Source organism: Bacillus rossius, chromosome 7, assembly GCF_032445375.1.
Source record: "Bacillus rossius redtenbacheri isolate Brsri chromosome 7, Brsri_v3, whole genome shotgun sequence".
Classification (NCBI taxonomy): Eukaryota; Metazoa; Arthropoda; class Insecta; order Phasmatodea; family Bacillidae; genus Bacillus; species Bacillus rossius.
The window spans coordinates 13,620,869-13,640,699 of NC_086335.1; the positions used below are offsets into that span (position 1 = coordinate 13,620,869).

General features: G+C 35.5%; 1 protein-coding gene across 1 annotated transcript in view; it reads right to left on the reverse strand.

The window, feature by feature from the left end:
* Positions 1-19,831, reverse strand: part of LOC134533679 (sodium-coupled monocarboxylate transporter 1-like) — a 243,385-nt gene that overhangs the window by 106,606 nt on the left and 116,948 nt on the right. Inside the window, exons 3-4 of the mRNA XM_063371225.1 lie at positions 16,934-17,093; positions 16,734-16,851 (exon numbers count right to left, since the gene is read on the reverse strand). Of these exons, the coding sequence (XP_063227295.1) occupies positions 16,734-16,851; positions 16,934-17,093 (278 nt within the window). The remainder of the gene's footprint in view (positions 1-16,733; positions 16,852-16,933; positions 17,094-19,831) is intronic.

A 19,831-nucleotide genomic window follows, 5' to 3' on the forward strand; every position in this document is an offset into this window, starting at 1 on the left:
TACATGTTTACGGATGTTTGGTGATAGCCAACCTGCACTCAGCCCAGATAAACAATCTGCCCCTCTAGTGTTGCTTAAATACCACCGGCAGGTGGTGGATGCATGCATTTGCGGTTTGTGCATGCTATGAGAGGTAAGTCACTAGATGTACTGCAACACACTTGAATCAGTGTAATTATTTTTATGCTATCTTTTGCACACTAATGTAAATGTTTTAGTATGTGCTAGCATAACCATTGTATTAAATGCGAACATAACTTGTATTATACTTTAACGTAGCTTATCTTACACACCAGGAAACTGCTATTACACACTATATTTACATGCTATTATTGTCACATCTCATGGATAGGTCTCTCCGCGAATAGTGTTCATAGCTAGCTCCCCTCCCTGACTGTAGGTTGTGGGCGGGGCAAGACCCATTGTCATGACAATGTGGCATGGTGGGTGGAGAATGAAGGGGAACAGGGTATGAGGTTAGTCGTACTCTCGGCATGCACAAGGTAACATGGTCATGGCCGGTCACATGGCATTGGTTAAACTCTGCCTGGGCTTCACTCAGTATACAAATATGCATTTACACATTACACAAATTTGTTTCCATTACTGTTTACACGAAATGGTATTCATTTTTTCTGTATTCATATAGCTTTTTGTATTGCTGAACATAATTTCCCATTTCTCTTTTCCACCTAATATCTACTATCCGAATACCCACCAGTAGGCCTAAAATAATTTGGCCTAAAATTAGGCTGAATATTTTTAGGCCATGTGACTTTATGCCAAACAATATTAGGTCAAATGACTTTAGGTCAAATATCTTTATGCCAAACGACTTTAGGCGAAATAATTTTAGGTCAAATGACTTTAAGCCAAACAAATTTATGTCAAATTGCTTTAGGCCAAATATATATAGGTCAAATATCGTAAGGTCAAATAATTTTAGGTCAAATAAGTTTCATAAAATTATTTTATGTGTCTTTATGCCAAACGCCTTTCGGCAAGATAATTGTAGGTCAAATGGCATTAGGCCAAACAAATTTATGTCAAATGGCTTTAGGCCAAATAATTTTAGTTCAAATGTTTCCGAAAATTATTTTAGGTCAAATGATTTCAGGCCAAACAATTTTTGGTCATTTGGTAGAAAGTAACTTTATTTCTGGCAAAAGGAAGTGCTTGCACATTTAGCTCTCTCTATCTCTATCTATCTACCACATTCTTCGAACATTCAACATGGCTAGAAAACATAAAATAAGTTTAGCGTATTAAACACAGATGAACTTTTCTGTTCCCAAATTTTTTGTTTGCTTGTTATTTACATATTGCTTCTCTGGCGGTTATTTTAATAAGCGAAATTAGTGAATGATTATTTTATTTTCTGGTTAATTCGTTTAATAAATACCCCGTCCCTGGAAAAGTCCAATAATGTGCACCACATGTTTTATGTGAGTGTCTTGTCATACTGTCCTTATCACAATTGTGTGGTTCGAGTTGAGTGAACCAGAATAAATTAATAAATAACATGAGTAAGACTTGTTTAACTATATTTTACTTAGGTGACAGGTAAATTTCCCTAATAAAGAACTAACAGTATCAGTATCAGTATCCAGTATCTGAATGAATACATAAAACCAACCGTAAACATAACACCATTAAACAGCACGGAAACTATGTTTGGTCTACCATCTGGCGATCTTGGTTTCGGTCCAGCGGGTGATCCTGTCACGTTTAGTAGCGTATCAACTAGATGGCGCTGCAGTACATCAACTTCGATCTTACACTGGCAGAACCATATCTACCGGGTTCTGCTTATTAGCTATAAAATGCTCCAATCAGGCTTTAAAGCAGAAAAATTTGATTGCCACACAAAAATGACTTGCTGCAAATTTTTTTTGTAGATATCAAAAACATTTTCCAATACAAAGTCAGTAATTGTATCCAACTTTTTTCCAACTTGTAAAAAAAAACTTTCACTCATCCAGTATTTTTTTGTGTATTTCAATTTTTCGTCATACTGGGTGCATGCAAGTAGTATACGAATGTATGTTCTGGGACTGGCGCTGGCGCGTGGATTGTGATTGCCGACCGCCATCTTGGATTGTGACGTCATGGCGGCCATCTTGGATGATTGTGACCTTGACCTTTGACCTTGACCTTGAATTTTATCCTCAAAAATCGCCAAAATCCTCCAAAATTGGGCAAAATTTGCCCAAAATTCCTCAAAAATCCCCAAAATTTCCATTTCTGTGGAAAAAAGTTCCGCCAAAAATTCGCAAAAAATTCCTCAATTCGAAAATCAGGATTTCGAAAATCCTCAAAAGTCGTTTTTCCCTAGAAAGAACCATAATTTCTAAAACTGGCTTAAAACTCCTAAGAGATAGCCGCTTATAAGCCATTTCTAGGAATAAGGATACCATGACCGTCATCTTGGATTATGACGTCACCGTTGCAGTTTCCGTTACGCCCGCCATCTTTAACTTTTTTATTTATTATCCGATTTTAATAAAATATTTATTAAAAATTATAAAAAAAATTAAATAATAAAATTTTAATAAAAAATTTATAAAAAAAAACATTAACGACACGGAGTTCGGAGTCCTCGGTTCGAACCCGGTGAGGGCAAAAAAAATTAAAAATGGCGACAGGCTCCTTCCTTAATGGTGGCTGCAGGCAGACTGACTCCCACCACTTTTCTTAAAGCAGATATATCGTCACCTAGTATGACGTCATGTCCGCCATCTTGTCTTCGTTGCTGGAGACCACCATCTTGTTTTCGTCGGCGAGAGTGCGCTGACGCCATGTTAGTTTAGTTCTTATCCGCTAGAGTGCAGTAATCATTTATTACTAAGGTGCCCGCCATCTTGAAATTTGGATGCCATATTGAAAATCCGTAATTATTTAGCTAGAAATTCGGCAAAAATTCCAAAATTCGTTAAATAAATCACTCATTAATTTACATATTGATTCGATCCGCTCCTGTCCTTGGTTCGATACTTGATCGATGCAATAATGTTTAATTTTATGTAAAAAATAATAATTTCAATAAACCATGTTCAACATTCGTAAAGAGACTCTAAATCCTCTACGACCACCATCCTATCAGACATCAAGACCACCATATTGGAAATGCGTAATTTTAATGCTAGAGATCCGAGAAAAAGTTCAGAAATCATTAAATATTTTTTCCGATCAATAAACTGATTAATTAGATCGACTAAGGTCCTAAGTACGATCCCAGGCCGATACAAAACAACTTTAATATTTTAAAAAAGCACCACTAAAGTGTAAGGTTCGAGGAATTAAACACCGCAAGTTCTTTTACAAACATAATATTTATTACATAATTTCTATTCTACTACAGGATCACTTACGAAAGCCAGCAATCATATAATCATTTAGTTCCGCAGCGGTGTGAAATGACTAATTCTTAGCTCCAATCGGTTTATACTAGACAGAGTCCAGCCAGAACCTTTACAGACATAGTCCACCTCTTCTTGACAGAGTTTCTGGATACCGTATTTAACAGTTTGCTTCACATCGTTAGAACTGTAAATTACTGCAGCCGATGTCTTGAATGCACACTTCTTCACTTTGTCATCGAATGGATATGGCATTCCATATATACAGTCCAACCACAAGTTATTTTTCAAAGGTCCGTTTGTTGCTACATCATCAGTAAGCTGATTGATTATCTTCTGTCTGATATCGTCAAGAAAATTACAAATGTCCTTCGACTCACCGAACGTATTTAGATAATAGTAGTCTTTCAAAGTTCCACGAAATGCAGACTGCGCCAAGTAGAAGCCATTATCGTTCACTTGTAATGCTCTGAACACAGTCTTAGGTTTAGTTCCATGTTCAGACGTCATAACAATCGGTTGCTGGGCATCTGTTTTTTTGGTTGTACGCTTTCGTGTCTCCAATCTAAAGCGAGGAGCCGAAATGTCGGCAGGTAGTTCAGCAGTAGGAGCACAGACTCCACCTTTACATTTTTTCGCATGATGTCGCAAACTGTCAATTCGAGTAAACCATTTAAGGCACTCATCACATCGAAACTTCATGCGAGAAGGATTCTTCGTGCATTTGCTCCGCTCATGTCTTCGTGCATCATGGGAAAATGCGAACGACGTATCACAGTAGCTGCAAGGATACCGTGGTGATAAAGACGATCCTTTCAGACCCGATCCAGATACAGACGTTGCAACAGTAGTACCATTTCCAGGCATTCTCTTATGCACATCGATGCATCGTTGTTGCGCCGAAACCTTTACTTTCTGCCGCACAGCAGGACCTTTGCATGCCTTCATGTGCGTTTTCATATTATCTTTTCTGGCAAACTGCTTATGACATTTCTCACAAACAAACATTTTACGATATAGGTTCTTGGCACATTCGCTCCTCTCGTGTCACCGGGCATTGCTGTTGTTTAAGAAAATCTTGTCGCAGTAACAGCACCGATGTTCGCTAGTTGTCAAATCAGCATCCATTGAAGTCTCCATCGAGGTCGTATCGTCGATCGTCGTGGTTTCCTGCACATCCAGCTCAGTAGTCATTAAGCTATCTTCTGCTGGTGGTATCACATCTGTTGAAATCTCCTCCAATGTCGACGTCGTCGTCGTTGCCAACGGGATCTGCTCCTCCATTGTCGTCGCTGACGTCAAGGTTCCCGTAGACGATGGTACAACGTCCATCGAGTTAGGCGTTATAGTCGGTAAAGATGCCATCGAGTTCTCAAGAACAGGTAATTACACGACTTATGCACCAGATGAAATAATCTAGGTGATCCTTACACCGTCGACGACAGTAACAAACTGAGCGACCTGCTGTCTAGGACTCGCTTATATACATGCACCGGATGGAATAATACGCAAGTCAAATCAAGAACCATTTACTATAATACTAGAGTCAAAACAACATTAAAAATAGAAGGACCATCAACGAAAAGGCAGCACATTTGGAAGCACCGACAACGAAAAGGCAGCACATTTGGAAGCACCGACTACGAAAAGGCAGCACATTTGGAAGAACCGACTACGAAAAGGCAGCACATTTGGAAGCACCGACTACGAAAAGGCAGCACATTTGGAAGCACCGACAACGAAAAGGCAGCACATTTGGAAGCACCAACAACGAAAAGGCAGCACATTTGGAAGCACCGACAACGAAAAGGCAGCACATTTGGAAGCACCGACAACGAAAAGGCAGCACATTTGGAAGCTCCATCAACAAAAAAAAAAAAGGCAAAAAGGAAGCACAAGTTACGAGATCTATGTCTTAGTTAGAAATCAGAATACAAGAAATAAAAACATTAAATTCTTATAATTTAAATTATTTATTTTATTGCTTTACACTATACAAATGCAAGTAAAACAAGCCATTAGTGTATGTAGCCAGCATTCCTCAGTTCCTTGAGTATGAAGGATATTTCTTTGATGCACGAATAGTTTCCTGCACAAAGCGAAACATGTAGAAGTCTTAGCCGGTCAACCAATATGTTTGGATCTTTCCATGGTGTGTAATCATTCTCTTCTACCACCATCTTCCTTGCACCTTTATAATTATTATGATCTCTGGTGTCTTCCGTTTTACCACCAACCGCAGGGTAACTTTCATGTTTGAGACGGTGATCATCACAAGCTTGATCAGATTTATTTAATATATCACGTCGTTTCCATCGTTTCGGTCTCAGGACACCGCCACATTCTTCAATCTTGGCAGCTTTAGGTGCTTCATCATAGTCTATGTCTTTGTAAACAGCCTCAGAGTCACTGTAACAATCACCGTAGAAGGAATCGTCTTCACCCAATTTACCGTAATAATTCGATGTTGATGATGTTGAAGTGTCTTCATCGTCTTCATGCTTCCTTTTTAGGAGTCCATCATTTTTACAAAGTAGGAAAGATCTACTTGAATTCGGCTGGAATATATTCTCACTTTTAACGTTAAGGATTCTTCCATTGTCTTCATTCTTCCGTAAATCATCAACCTCCTTCAATTTAAGTTCGTTGTCGAGATCGGAAGAGCCAAGAAAATTATTGGCGTAATGCAGATCACTCTTCCTTAGGCTAGTAGATTCATCGTTGTCCTCTAGCCTGTACGCAGGCTTGGCGCTACAAGTTCTGCCATGTCTTTTTAGGCTCTCTCTCCGCGTAAACGACTTGCTACATCTAACACAACTTATCATATTGCGCAGTGGATTTTTAACACAGTCATTCTTCTCGTGTTGTCTTTTATTCTTTCTCAAGATAAACTCTTTACTGCAAAACTTACACCTATGTTCTTTCGATACAGCGTCAGATCCCAAATCGGAATTCATATTAGTTACTGAGACTAACGTCAGATACCAATTGAGTGTTTTAAATTAGATCCAATACTTAAAAAGAAATATTTTCATATTTCATCAGCGAGAATTAATATATCTCATGCAAAAGTACTTTATGCATGTATTTCTGCTTTTCAACAACAGATGTCGCCACATGTTGCTTGCAGGTAAATAATATTTAGTTCTTTTATGCGGGATGCGGGATGCTCACTAACGATCGCAAAAGAAGGATGGCTTCGCTAGACTGCAAGGAAAAGGAAGTTCGTCTTGCATGTTGGTGCTCCACAGATGTCTCATGGCGTAATATTAATTTGACTGAGTAATGATATTTTTTAATTCCACCTGATAAAAATATTGCAAGTTTTGATTTAGTAGCAGAAATTATCGAATTAAATGTAACTCCAAATAAAATGACATGTCTCATTAGTCAAAAAAAAAAAATCCATGCAGACAGCGGTTTCTCAGAATAGTCAGAAACACTTGAAGAAACCACAGGAATGATTGCAAGAACACGGGAAAAACCATCAAAATAATGACAAGAATAATCAGGAGCACACGGGAAAAACCATCAAAATACTGACAAGAATAATCAGGAGCACACGGGAAAAACCATCAAAATACTGACAAGAATAATCAGGAGCACACGTAGAAAACCATCATAATATTAACAAGAATAATCAGGAGCACACGGAGAAAACCATCAGGAGCACACGGAGAAAACCATCAGGAGCACACGGAGAAAACCATCATAATATTAACAAGAATAATCAGGAGCACACGGAGAAAACCATCATAATATTGACCAGAATAATCAGAAGTACTCGGAGAAAACCACCACATGTTTTCTTTGATATCATAAAATTACAGGAAAAAATATTTAAAAATAAAAATAAATTAATAAAAAAAAATACATAAATTTCTGGCTTGTAAAATTATCATTGTTGAGCAAAGATAGAGTTCTTGTGCATAAAGTACTTTTTCATGAGATATATTAATTCTCGCTGATGAAATATGAAAATATTTCTATTTAAGTATTAGATCTAATTTAAAACACTCAATTGGTATCTGACGTTAGTCTCAGTAACTAATATGAATTCCGATTTGGGATCTGACGCTGTATCGAAAGAACATAGGTGTAAGTTTTGCAGTAAAGAGTTTATCTTGAGAAAGAATAAAAGACAACACGAGAAGAATGACTGTGTTAAAAATCCACTGCGCAATATGATAAGTTGTGTTCGATGTAGCAAGTCGTTTACGCGGAGAGAGAGCCTAAAAAGACATGGCAGAACTTGTAGCGCCAAGCCTGCGTACAGGCTAGAGGACAACGATGAATCTACTAGCCTAAGGAAGAGTGATCTGCATTACGCCAATAATTTTCTTGGCTCTTCCGATCTCGACAACGAACTTAAATTGAAGGAGGTTGATGATTTACGGAAGAATGAAGACAATGGAAGAATCCTTAACGTGAAAAGTGAGAATATATTCCAGCCGGATTCAAGTAGATCTTTCCTACTTTGTAAAAATGATGGACTCCTAAAAAGGAAGCATGAAGACGATGAAGACACTTCAACATCATCAACATCGAATTATTACGGTAAATTGGGTGAAGACGATTCCTTCTACGGTGATTGTTACAGTGACTCTGAGGCTGTTGACAAAGACATAGACTATGATGAAGCACCTAAAGCTGCCAAGATCGAAGAATGTGGCGGTGTCCTGAGACCGAAACGATGGAAACGACGTGATATATTAAATAAATCTGATCAAGCTTGTGATGATCACCGTCTCAAACATGAAAGTTACCCTGCGGTTGGTGGTAAAACGGAAGACACCAGAGATCATAATAATTATAAAGGTGCAAGGAAGATGGTGGTAGAAGAGAATGATTACACATCATGGAAAGATTCAAACATATTGGTTGACCGGCTAAGACTTCTACATGGTTCGCTTTGTGCAGGAAACTATTCGTGCATCAAAGAAATATCCTTCATACTCAAGGAACTGAGGAATGCTGGCTACATACACTAATGGCTTGTTTTACTTGCATTTGTATAGTTTAAAGCAATAAAATAAATAATTTAAATTATAAGAATTTAATGTTTTTATTCCTTGTATTCTGATTTCTAACTAAGACATAGATCTCGTAACTTGTGCTTCCTTTTTGCCTTTTTTTTTTGTTGATGGAGCTTCCAAATGTGCTGCCTTTTCGTTGTCGGTGCTTCCAAATGTGCTGCCTTTTCGTTGTCGGTGCTTCCAAATGTGCTGCCTTTTCGTTGTCGGTGCTTCCAAATGTGCTGCCTTTTCGTTGTCGGTGCTTCCAAATGTGCTGCCTTTTCGTAGTCGGTGCTTCCAAATGTGCTGCCTTTTCGTAGTCGGTTCTTCCAAATGTGCTGCCTTTTCGTTGTCGGTGCTTCCAAATGTGCTGCCTTTTCGTTGATGGTCCTTCTATTTTTAATGTTGTTTTGACTCTAGTATTATAGTAAATGGTTCTTGATTTGACTTGCGTATTATTCCATCCGGTGCATGTATATAAGCGAGTCCTAGACAGCAGGTCGCTCAGTTTGTTACTGTCGTCGACGGTGTTAGGATCGCCTAGATTATTTCATCTGGTGCATAAGTCGTGTAATTTCCTGTTCTTGAGAACTCGATGGCATCTTTACCGACTTTAACGCCGAACTCGATGGACGTTTTACTATCGTCTACGGGAACCTTGACGTCAGCGACGACAATGGTGGAGCAGATCCCGTTGGCAACGACGACGACGTCGACATTGGAGGAGATTTCAACAGATGTGATACCACCAGCAGAAGATAGCTTAATGACTACTGAGCTGGATGTGCAGGAAACCACGACGATCGACGATACGACCTCGATGGAGACTTCAATGGATGCTGATTTGACAACTAGCGAACATCGGTGCTGTTACTGCGAAAAGATTTTCTCAAACAACAGCAATGCCCGGCGACACGAGAGGAGCGAATGTGCCAAGAACCTATATCGTAAAATGTTTGTTTGTGAGAAATGTCATAAGCAGTTTGCCAGAAAAGATAATATGAAAACGCACATGAAGGCATGCAAAGGTCCTGCTGTGCGGCAGAAAGTAAAGGTTTCGGCGCAACAACGATGCATCGATGTGCATAAGAGAATGCCTGGAAATGGTACTACTGTTGCAACGTCTGTATCTGGATCGGGTCTGAAAGGATCGTCTTCATCACCACGGTATCCTTGCAGCTACTGTGATACGTCGTTCGCATTTTCCCATGATGCACGAAGACATGAGCGGAGCAAATGCACGAAGAATCCTTCTCGCATGAAGTTTCGATGTGATGAGTGCCTTAAATGGTTTACTCGAATTGACAGTTTGCGACATCATGCGAAAAAATGTAAAGGTGGAGTCTGTGCTCCTACTGCTGAACTACCTGCCGACATTTCGGCTCCTCGCTTTAGATTGGAGACACGAAAGCGTACAACCAAAAAAACAGATGCCCAGCAACCGATTGTTATGACGTCTGAACATGGAACTAAACCTAAGACTGTGTTCGGAGCATTACAAGTGAACGATAATGGCTTCTACTTGGCGCAGTCTGCATTTCGTGGAACTTTGAATGACTACTATTATCTAAATACGTTCGGTGAGTCGAAGGACATTTGTAATTTTCTTGACGATATCAGACAGAAGATAATCAATCAGCTTACTGATGATGTAGCAACAAACGGATCTTTGAAATATAACTTGTGGATGGACTGTATATATGCAAAGCCATATCCGTTCGATGACAAAGTGAAGAAGTGTGCATTCAAGACATCGGCTGCAGTAATTTACAGTTCTAACGATGTGAAGCAAACTGTTAAAAACAGTATCCAGAAACTCTGTCAAGAAGAGGTGGACTATGTCTGTAAAGGTTGTGGCTGGACTCTGTCTAGTATAAACCGATTGGAGCTAAGAATTAGTCATTTCACACCGCAGCGGAACTAAATGATTATAAGATTGCGGGCTTTCGTAAGTGATCCTGTAGTAGAATAGAAATTATGTAATAAATATTATGTTTGTAAAAGAACTTGCGGTGTTTAATTCCTCGAACCTTACACTTTAGTGGTGCTTTTTTAAAATATTAAAGTTGTTTTGTTTCGGCCTGGGATCGTACGTAGGACCTTAGTCGATCTAATTATCAGTTTATTGATCGGAAATTTATTTAATGATTTCTGAACTTTTTCCCGGATCTCTAGCATTAAAATTACGCATTTCCAATATGGTGGTCTTGATGTCTGATAGGATAGTGGTCGTAGAGGATTTAGAGTCTCTTTACGAATGTTGAACATGGTTTATTGAAATTATTATTTTTTACATAAAATTAAAAATTATTGCATCGATCAAATATCGAACCAATGACAGGAGCGGATCGAATCAATATGTAAATTAATGAGTGATTTATTTAACAAATTTTGGAATTTTTCCCGAATTTCTAGCTAAATAATTACGGATTTTCAATATGGCGTCCAAATTTCAAGATGGCGGGCACCTTAGTAATAAATGATTACTGCACTCTAGGATAAGAACTAAACTATCATGGCGTCAGCGCACTCTCGCCGACGAAAACAAGATGGTGGTCTCCAGCAACGAAGACAAGATGGCGGACATGACGTCATACTAGGTGACGATATATCTGCTTTAAGAAAAGTGGTGGGAGTAAGTCTGCCTGCAGCCACCATTAAGGAAGGAGCCTGTCGCCATTTTTAATTTTTTTTTGCCCTCACCGGGTTCGAACCGAGGACTCCGAACTCCGTGTCGTTAATGTTTGTTTTTATAAATGTTTTATTAAAATTTTATTATTTAATTTTTTTTATAATTTTTAAAAAATATTTTATTAAAATCGGATAATAAATAAAAAAGTTAAAGATGGCGGGCGTATCGGAAACTGCAACGGTGACGTCATAATCCAAGATGACGGTCATGGTATCCTTATTCCTAGAAATGGCTTATAAGCGGCTATCTCTTAGGAGTTTTAAGCCAGTTTTAGGAATTAGGGTTCTTTCTAGGGCAAAACGACTTTTGAGGATTTTCGAAATCCTGATTTTCGAATTGAGGAATTTTTTGCGAATTTTTGGCGGAACTTTTTTCCACAGAAATGGAAATTTTGGCGATTTTTGAGGAATTTTGGGCAAATTTTGCCCAATTTTGGAGGATTTTGGCGATTTTTGAGGATCAAATTCAAGGTCAAGGTCAAAGGTCAAGGTCACAACCATCCAATATGGCCGCCGTGACGTCACAATCCAAGATGGCGGTCGGCAATCACAATCCACGCGCCAGCGCCAGTCCCAGAACATACATTCGTATACTACTCATGCACTATTTGTTTAACTCGACAAATTATTTAACACGTAAATAGGAACCAGTTGTGACATGGAGAACAAACTGGCGCTACTTTCTAAGCGACACATAGGTTTCATCAGTAGCAGTTGTTAAAATGCATGTTACCATTTTCAACTGTAGGGCACAGAAAATAATTATATCTTGGGACTTTATGTCGGTAATCTAAATGTTCTGTTGTGCACACACTGTAATAGCGATAATTGGAAGAATAAAAGATTACAGATAAGCGTAATAAAAGTCTCATGAATATGACAGTACATAAATTAACTGCAAACATTACCAGCTATAATTTAACCCAAAACATCTTGAAAATGATTTCTTTTAGATTTATTGGAAATGTATTTTACTCACGCACTAGTAATTTCACATTGATTGATGTTTTCTTGTAACCAAAACAATAATAATCTATATAAACACAGTGTAGGATAGTACTTAAAAATAACAAAGAATTTGTGCCAAAAAAATGGCATTTGAAAAACTGACTCAACTGTTTCTTAAATAGATTGCTTTTTTGTTTAATTAATTTTTTTGTATAATAAATTATAGTAGTTTACATATATTCTTTAATTCAAAACATAATGCTATGAGTCTGATTTATAAATGCTATTTTCCATCATCTCTACCACAATGCTATCACATTGTTTTTTTTTTACAAACGCAAAACAAGTTTTATATTAGTGAGCAAATTTGAATTTTAGAGCTAGAATAATCTTGTAAACTGCAATTCTGTGTGAATTTTAGAAATTTTTGTATGTCTAAATAAAGGGTTGTAAATTATTGCTATATAAACGCTACAGCTCAACATATAGCATAGTTGACAGTAAAATAAACATTCTACTATTTGCTAGAAGTACATGTTAAAAGATCAGAGTTAATTATTCTAAAAACAGTTTTAGGCCAAATACCTTTAAGTTAAATTATTTATGCCAAATGACTTAATAGGAAATAATTTAAGGTGAAATGACTTTAGGCCAAATATGTTTAGGTCAAATGACTTTAGGCCAAATACGTTTAGGCCAAACGTCTTTAGGCCAAATAATTATAAGTCAAATAAGTGTTACAAAATTATTTTAGGCCAAGTGATTTTATGTCAAACAATTTTAGGTCAAATGACTTTAGGCCAAATAACTTTATGCCAAACGAATTTAGGTAAAACTATTTTAGGTCAAATGACTTAAGGCCAAACAAATTTATGTCAAATGGTTTTAGGCCAAATATGTTTAGGCCAAACGCTTTACGCCAAATAATTTTAGGCCTAATGACTTAAGGTAAAAAAAGTTTAGGCCAAGTGAACGTTCTGAAACAGTTTTGGCCTTATATTTTAGGGCAAACGACGCGCTCCCGTATTATCCTGTTTATTGTGTAGCAACTGTGTTTATTTCAAATATGTGATGTTCTGCAGGTCTCCTCCAAACTCAATGGATTACATCTCACCCAAAGAGTTGGTGGTACTCCTACAAACCGAGATAGCAACACTATTCTTTGTGGAGGAGGTGTCTGAGGGGATGTCGCGTGTATCTTCCTCCTTGGTCCTACACGAGGGGGCGGTGTTGTAGACGTGGCATTCGGGGACATGTCCCTGGGGCTGTCCCCTATCCTTTGATGAGATACAGGGCTACCGACTGCTTCCACCCTCCTAGGGAATATTTATATTACAATAAACCTAACATTATTTTTACCCCTGTGTTGTCTAATTTTTTTTACCCACTCTGCTATGTATGTTCCTTATGGTTTCTCATTTACTATACACAGTGGCCTGGGTTAATTCTGACAGTTGCTGCGGTAGGCGATGGCCCAACCTTGCGTTTGCAGCGGTAAACACTTTCACTGTCACCCCACAGGCAAGAAATAATTTCACAGCACTGGTCGCGGCATGCTAGCAGTCTACCAGCCACAGTCTAGAGAGTCTTTCCTACACAGCATTTGTAAAGCACTTATTTTAAATATGCTTATTTTATTATACTTGACACATTGGAAGAGAGCTAGTATTATATATTTTTTTATTACTATACAACACTGTAGAAACCTCCTTTTTTACTATATTGTTTTGAATACAACATGCAGCGTGGTGCTAGCACTATAGCGTTTATATTACTGTACATAACGGATTGCACACAGTAATGCTACTGAAGAGAGCTAGTAGTATATATATTTTTTGTTACGGACTAGTACTGTAAATAAATAGTATTTGAAAATGAACTATAACTATACATTTTTATTTATATAATTTTATTACTTAGCACTTCACACATTAAGACATTGCTATGCTATTTTATAAACTAGTACTATATATTGTTTTATTACTATAATTTATAATGTAGGGAATAATTGTTGCCCACTCTGTGCGTGGAGTCTCAGCATACAACACCTAGATGGCGGCGAGAGTATGTGGCGCTCCCTCTATGTAGCGCTCTGGTGGTGTTTGTCGCATTAAAGATTGCAGTGTTCTCTGGTGGTGTGTGTTGGCATTAAAGATGGCAGAACTTCCTACTCTGTGGTGCTTTCTCAGAATGGGAGATGTTAGTTTTTTTGTCATTTAAACATAGCTAGTACTTTTGGCACTCTCTCGGAGCGGTCTTTTGAAATTTAGACATATCTAGTACTATACTCAGGTGGTGTTTATTTTAAACATAGCTAGTACTGTAGCTTATATTTCTTATACTCCTCAAATGGTCTCGTGTTCTGGTGGCTAAGACACTGCTTTCTAACCACAGCCAGCTCATGTGCACCGATCAAATCCCAGCGCCACCCCGCATTTTTGAACACTATTTCTGCCTTCGGAGCGACGGTGGCGTGGTCTGGGAGCAACGGGTGTAACTAAGATTGCGGATTTCAACAATATGGCGGCCTCCAGATGACAATGTCGTGATGGTGGCCGTCATCATTATCTAATCATTGTTTACACTGTCACAGAATGTCATCGTTCCCCTACTGCCTAGGACTTAATTTCTTTACAAGGATTTGTATTTAATACTTCCCACCTATTTAAAATTAATTATAATTTTATTAAATATATTTTCTGCACACATTAGATGTCTTGAAATAATTATATATAAATAAATAATTGTACTATTGGTATTATATTACCTGTCGAATTCATCAAACTGTATTTCCCAACAAATGTAATTTATTGAATATAATTTTAACTAAAAATAGAGCGTTTAGTATTACATTGAATGTAATAATCAGTCCAATGGTCTGAGCTATGTATTAAGCTATATTTTAGTAATAAAATAAGTAAACACTATTTATATATTTTTTTAAATAGCAGAATATATGATCCAGTAATTTTTTTAAACTATTAAAATTTCCAAATCCAAGTTTTGAATCACATTCCTTTAACTTATTATCTTTGCACTACAATCATTGCGCTGCGAAGCTCACAAGGACAATGTGTATTGGGTAAAACTTTACAAACACTTTTTTTTAATTTTAATTTACACTTTATTATGACTATTTTAGATTACCAAATATATACCAGGGTATTTTCCTTAATATAAAGCTTCATTTCGCACACCAATACGTTCAGTTTCCTACTAATTATTGTGAAATGTACTATATATGTGTTTATGTTCACACATTTGGGTCAGCCTTATTCCTGAGAAAATTTCGTTGCATTAATTGCGTGCGTGATTTTTCCATCGGCTAGATTTGATCCACGTCATTTACGGTTAACAAGCGCTCGCCCTTTGGCTGGTTATCCAGCGAATTTAGAATGTGGAAAGTTATTTTGTATTATAATAATTTTATTTCCCGATTTATATTTATTAAAAAACTGGGGGATTACATTTTACTAGAAAATGTTTAGTAAACCATATGTAATACAAATAGTTTTAATATCCTAAAGTTTCATTGAGCACACCAATACGTTTTGTATGTACCCGAATGTTTACGAAAGTGACTATATACACGTTGGTCCGCTATCTTTGTGTCACATTTCCGTTCAATATTCACGAAAATACTAATATCAAATGCCGTATACCGAGAGCTAAGTTGTGTATATATTAAGAAATAAAATTTGCACATCCTTACATGCTCTCTTCTCAAAGAGCTGCATTGATGAAATTAATTCCACTTCGACCGTGTAAAGTTACTTCCCATTTATTTCTTCTACTGTTCATTATAATTGTATAATTTTGTTTATTAGTATCTTAGACATATTTAGGAAAAATATTTTGTGTCATTTATTTGCAAATAATTTAATATGATGGACATCATTTATTAAATGTTAAGCTGTAGTAACATTAAGGTGGGCGGAAAAGATTTATACCTACACAGGTTGGAATAAACCAGTGATGTCCTTAAATTGCTACAACTATTGAAGTGATGAATGACATTGCGCAGTTTAAATTTATTCATGTTTATTATTGTAACCATCTATATGAGAGGACGTAAATCAAATAATTTTTATTAAGGTTTTCCAATCTTTGAAGTTTCAGAAAAATTTAAACATAAATAAGATACCTCAAATAAGTTTTAGATCAAAATATGTCCGCAAGATAATACGAAAATATATTTTGATTGAATTTATCCAAGATACAGTCTTTGAAATGTTTACAGAGGTATTATTTTTTCATGAACTTTTGAAGATGTTATAATTAAATTTCCTAGAATTTTTTTACTATTTTCTGTAAATAAAGATTAGTTATTTAACTTAAACTATTTTCTAATGCTAATGAATGAAAATTCTTGACAATATGACTTTCATAAAAGTGTCCCGTTAAATACCCTTTAAAAATATTTTTCAGTAGTTATATTGAGTTACCTATTTAAATAACGACTCGACGTTTCTTTTTCCTCATACCGTTTTAACATCAAACCTATTTAAGAAGTAATCTTAAATTTTCTTCAGGATAAGTAAAATATATATTATACATTGCGATTAAATATTTACGATGATTTTTTTTCTACACTAGTGAACTGTATTATAAATTTGTTTTATAGTTTTTTCCTCTCCCAGGCTTTATTTCATATTTTTCAATTTATGTTTGTACGAACACATGTATTTTGTTACAGTAGAAATATAATTTATTCTCTTACCTTGGTTAAATGCCAGAGCTGGTACGTAAACTACGATTGGCAGGTAAAGTAATATATGGACAGTAAAAAGAATTGAAGCCATTGTCCTTACTTGCCTGTTGAATCGTAATTGTAAATACTGAAAAAGAAAAAAAAATATTAATAAATATTGAATAAAAACCCAAATAAAAAAAAACGTTCTTTGTAAAGTGTGTACTTACCTCGTATGTTGATGTTAGTTGAAGATCGAAAAATATAGGCAGAAATATGTAATAACTAATAACACAGGTAATAAAACCTGATATATACTGATTGAAGTAAACGGCTCCATACGTGTAGTATTCGGTAGGAACAGCTACGATTGTTATGCTTGAAATATGACTTCAAACATGAAAGAAGAAAATGAAACATTTTAATTACTCCTGGGAACAGCACGTAAAACCAAAATTATGTTATTAAATGTAAGTACCACGTATACATTAAAATGACATTTTAATTTTAAAATTAATTAATAACAAATGTAACAAAAACTTATATATAGTTTCTTTACGAAAAATAGATATTTGAAACAACAAATAGTAGAAAACAATTACTTAAAACACTCTAAATATGTTAAAAAATTTGTAGGAACAAAAAATATATATTTTTTACTATATATTAACTTCTAGAAATACATCAATTGCATTTAAATTTTTAAATATTAATACATTTAAAACCAGACTGTATTTTTTTGGTCAAATAAATAGGTGTATATAAAACATTTCTAAGACAAATTAATTTATTTAATCTGCAGTGACAGGGCTAATATTTCTGTCATACAGCAGAGATCGAAGAATAGCGAAAATACAGAGATCACATGGTAACGAAATTCCTAGCGAAAATGTCCGTATAGTAAATATAATGTTTTAATTAAAGAATTTTTATGGTGGGCAAAGTATGAAACATCCAAAATGTTAAATAACTGTCTTAATGGAATTTAATTGGAATTTATATAAATTTCAATGACAACTTAAGTACTAAAAAGTTATTTCAAACAAACAACAAACCAACGACTTTCAATCCATCAAAGTTTTATATAACTAAATCAACCTAGAAATTATAACAATATTATTACGTAACCAAGCTCTATCTTGACTTATTACGTCTTGAACGCATGTTTATATTGTTAAGATATCCTAAAACTTTAAATTGTTATTATGAAACCCTAACAACAAATCTGAAATTTATTATTATTTTTTTTGTTTCCCATTAGATTTTTTTTTTTCATTTTGAGTAACAGTTTTAAACAGAATATTAGAAAATTGATCTTGGATTTGCAGTTAAGTTGTATTAATTGACATTGTTCTATGCCACATCTTGGTTGGAGTTCTAAAGTGTTAAGTTATTATTTAAACAGGTTCTTAAAAAAAAATCTAAGAGTTAAATTACCCTTTGTGGCATTTGAAATCCAGCCTTTTTCTTAACTAAGTCCTATATTATATTAATCTACACAAATAATAAAAACATCTTGAGCTTAAATTTCTGGGCATTGGATAAAATAATGAAAAACCTATCTGAAATAGTTACTTTCATTTTTAAAATTTTTGCCTTTTTTATGGTTGTTCTAGCGACAATCGAAAACTAGGGATTTTGATTGATATTTTTTATTAGGAATATCTCTCGCTAACTTAAATAATGGCTATACTAATAACAGAATTCAACGCCTAAGGGGTAAAAAAGTTTTAATACCGTTTTAAGTTAGTCAATTACATCTGTGAAACATTTGGTGCATTAGTGAAGATATAAGTAGTAAATAAATGGGCATACTTAAAAACAGGTTACAGACTGTAGATTAAGGATCGTCGTCCTACATCTTAAATTATGAAGTCACGGTGGCCATCTTGGTGTCAAATTCCTTCAAAATTCCTCAAAAATGACTCAAAGTTGCTCAAAAATGTCTCTTTTTTTTAGGAAATAATTCACGTTTGGGAGAAAAATTTCCCGTTTTATCCTCAAAAATTCTAAATTCTAAATTATTCCAAAGACGTTTGCCATAGAAAAAATAAAAATTCCTCATAGCGGCTACAATTCCCCGACATCTAACCGCTTAAAGCCATCGAGGTCATTTACTGTATCATAACCGAAACATTGAAATTCCTTAAATTTTGGCCAAAGAATTTAGAAAAAATTCCCAAAGATATAAAAAATTGGTTAGATAAACGTTACGGTTTTCGTAACGCCCGCCATTTTGTCTTCTAGAATTTTTCCGCCATATCAAATTATAGATCTTTATAACATGTTTGAAACTAATGACTCACTCTCAAACGCTGCCACTTTCGTTATGGCCGTCATCTTGTAAATCTATAGTTTTCAATTTAAAAAAAATGGGAAAAAATCTGCCATTTTGAAAATCGTTGGTCTTCTAGAAAATCGGCAATGATCATTTAATTTTAAAGAGAAAAATTAGAATATTTATCAAATTTATCTAAATATGAATTTATTAATATACCTAACAGGTGAAATTGGACCGTAACCTTTGAACTTTAAAAGTGACCTTAAATTCTGACCTTAGACGCCATCTTGAAACTAACCATTTTGAAACCAATTCCTGAATTAAGCATTTTTTTACGGCCGCCATCATACATTTCGTAGATATTAAGAGTAGCCTACTATATAAATGTTCCTTCGGTGCCGGGATTCTGAATGTGGATGTGGATGGAGTCTGCCATCTTAGATTGTGCCGTCATGACGGTCATTTTGGATGAACTTGACTTTTAACAATGTTGGTTGAAGTCATCGCCACCATTATGTTTTATATAATATTTCGCTATTTTGAATAACGTCATCGCTGCAATTTACATTTCGGCCGCAATCTTTAAAACCTTTATTTATGATCTGATTTTAAAATAAAATATTCTGAAATTTATAAAAAATTATGTTTTCAAATTTTATGAAACAAATTTGATAAAAAATTATTTAATACAATTTTAATAAGAAACGCACTTACATCATGGAGTCCTCGGTTCGCACTCGGTGAGGTCAAAAAAAAAGTTGGTGTCAGGTCCTCTTGGGATAGTGAGTGAGCATCCCGAATTCTAAATTACAAATAAATAATTTATACATCTAAACACGAGGCGACT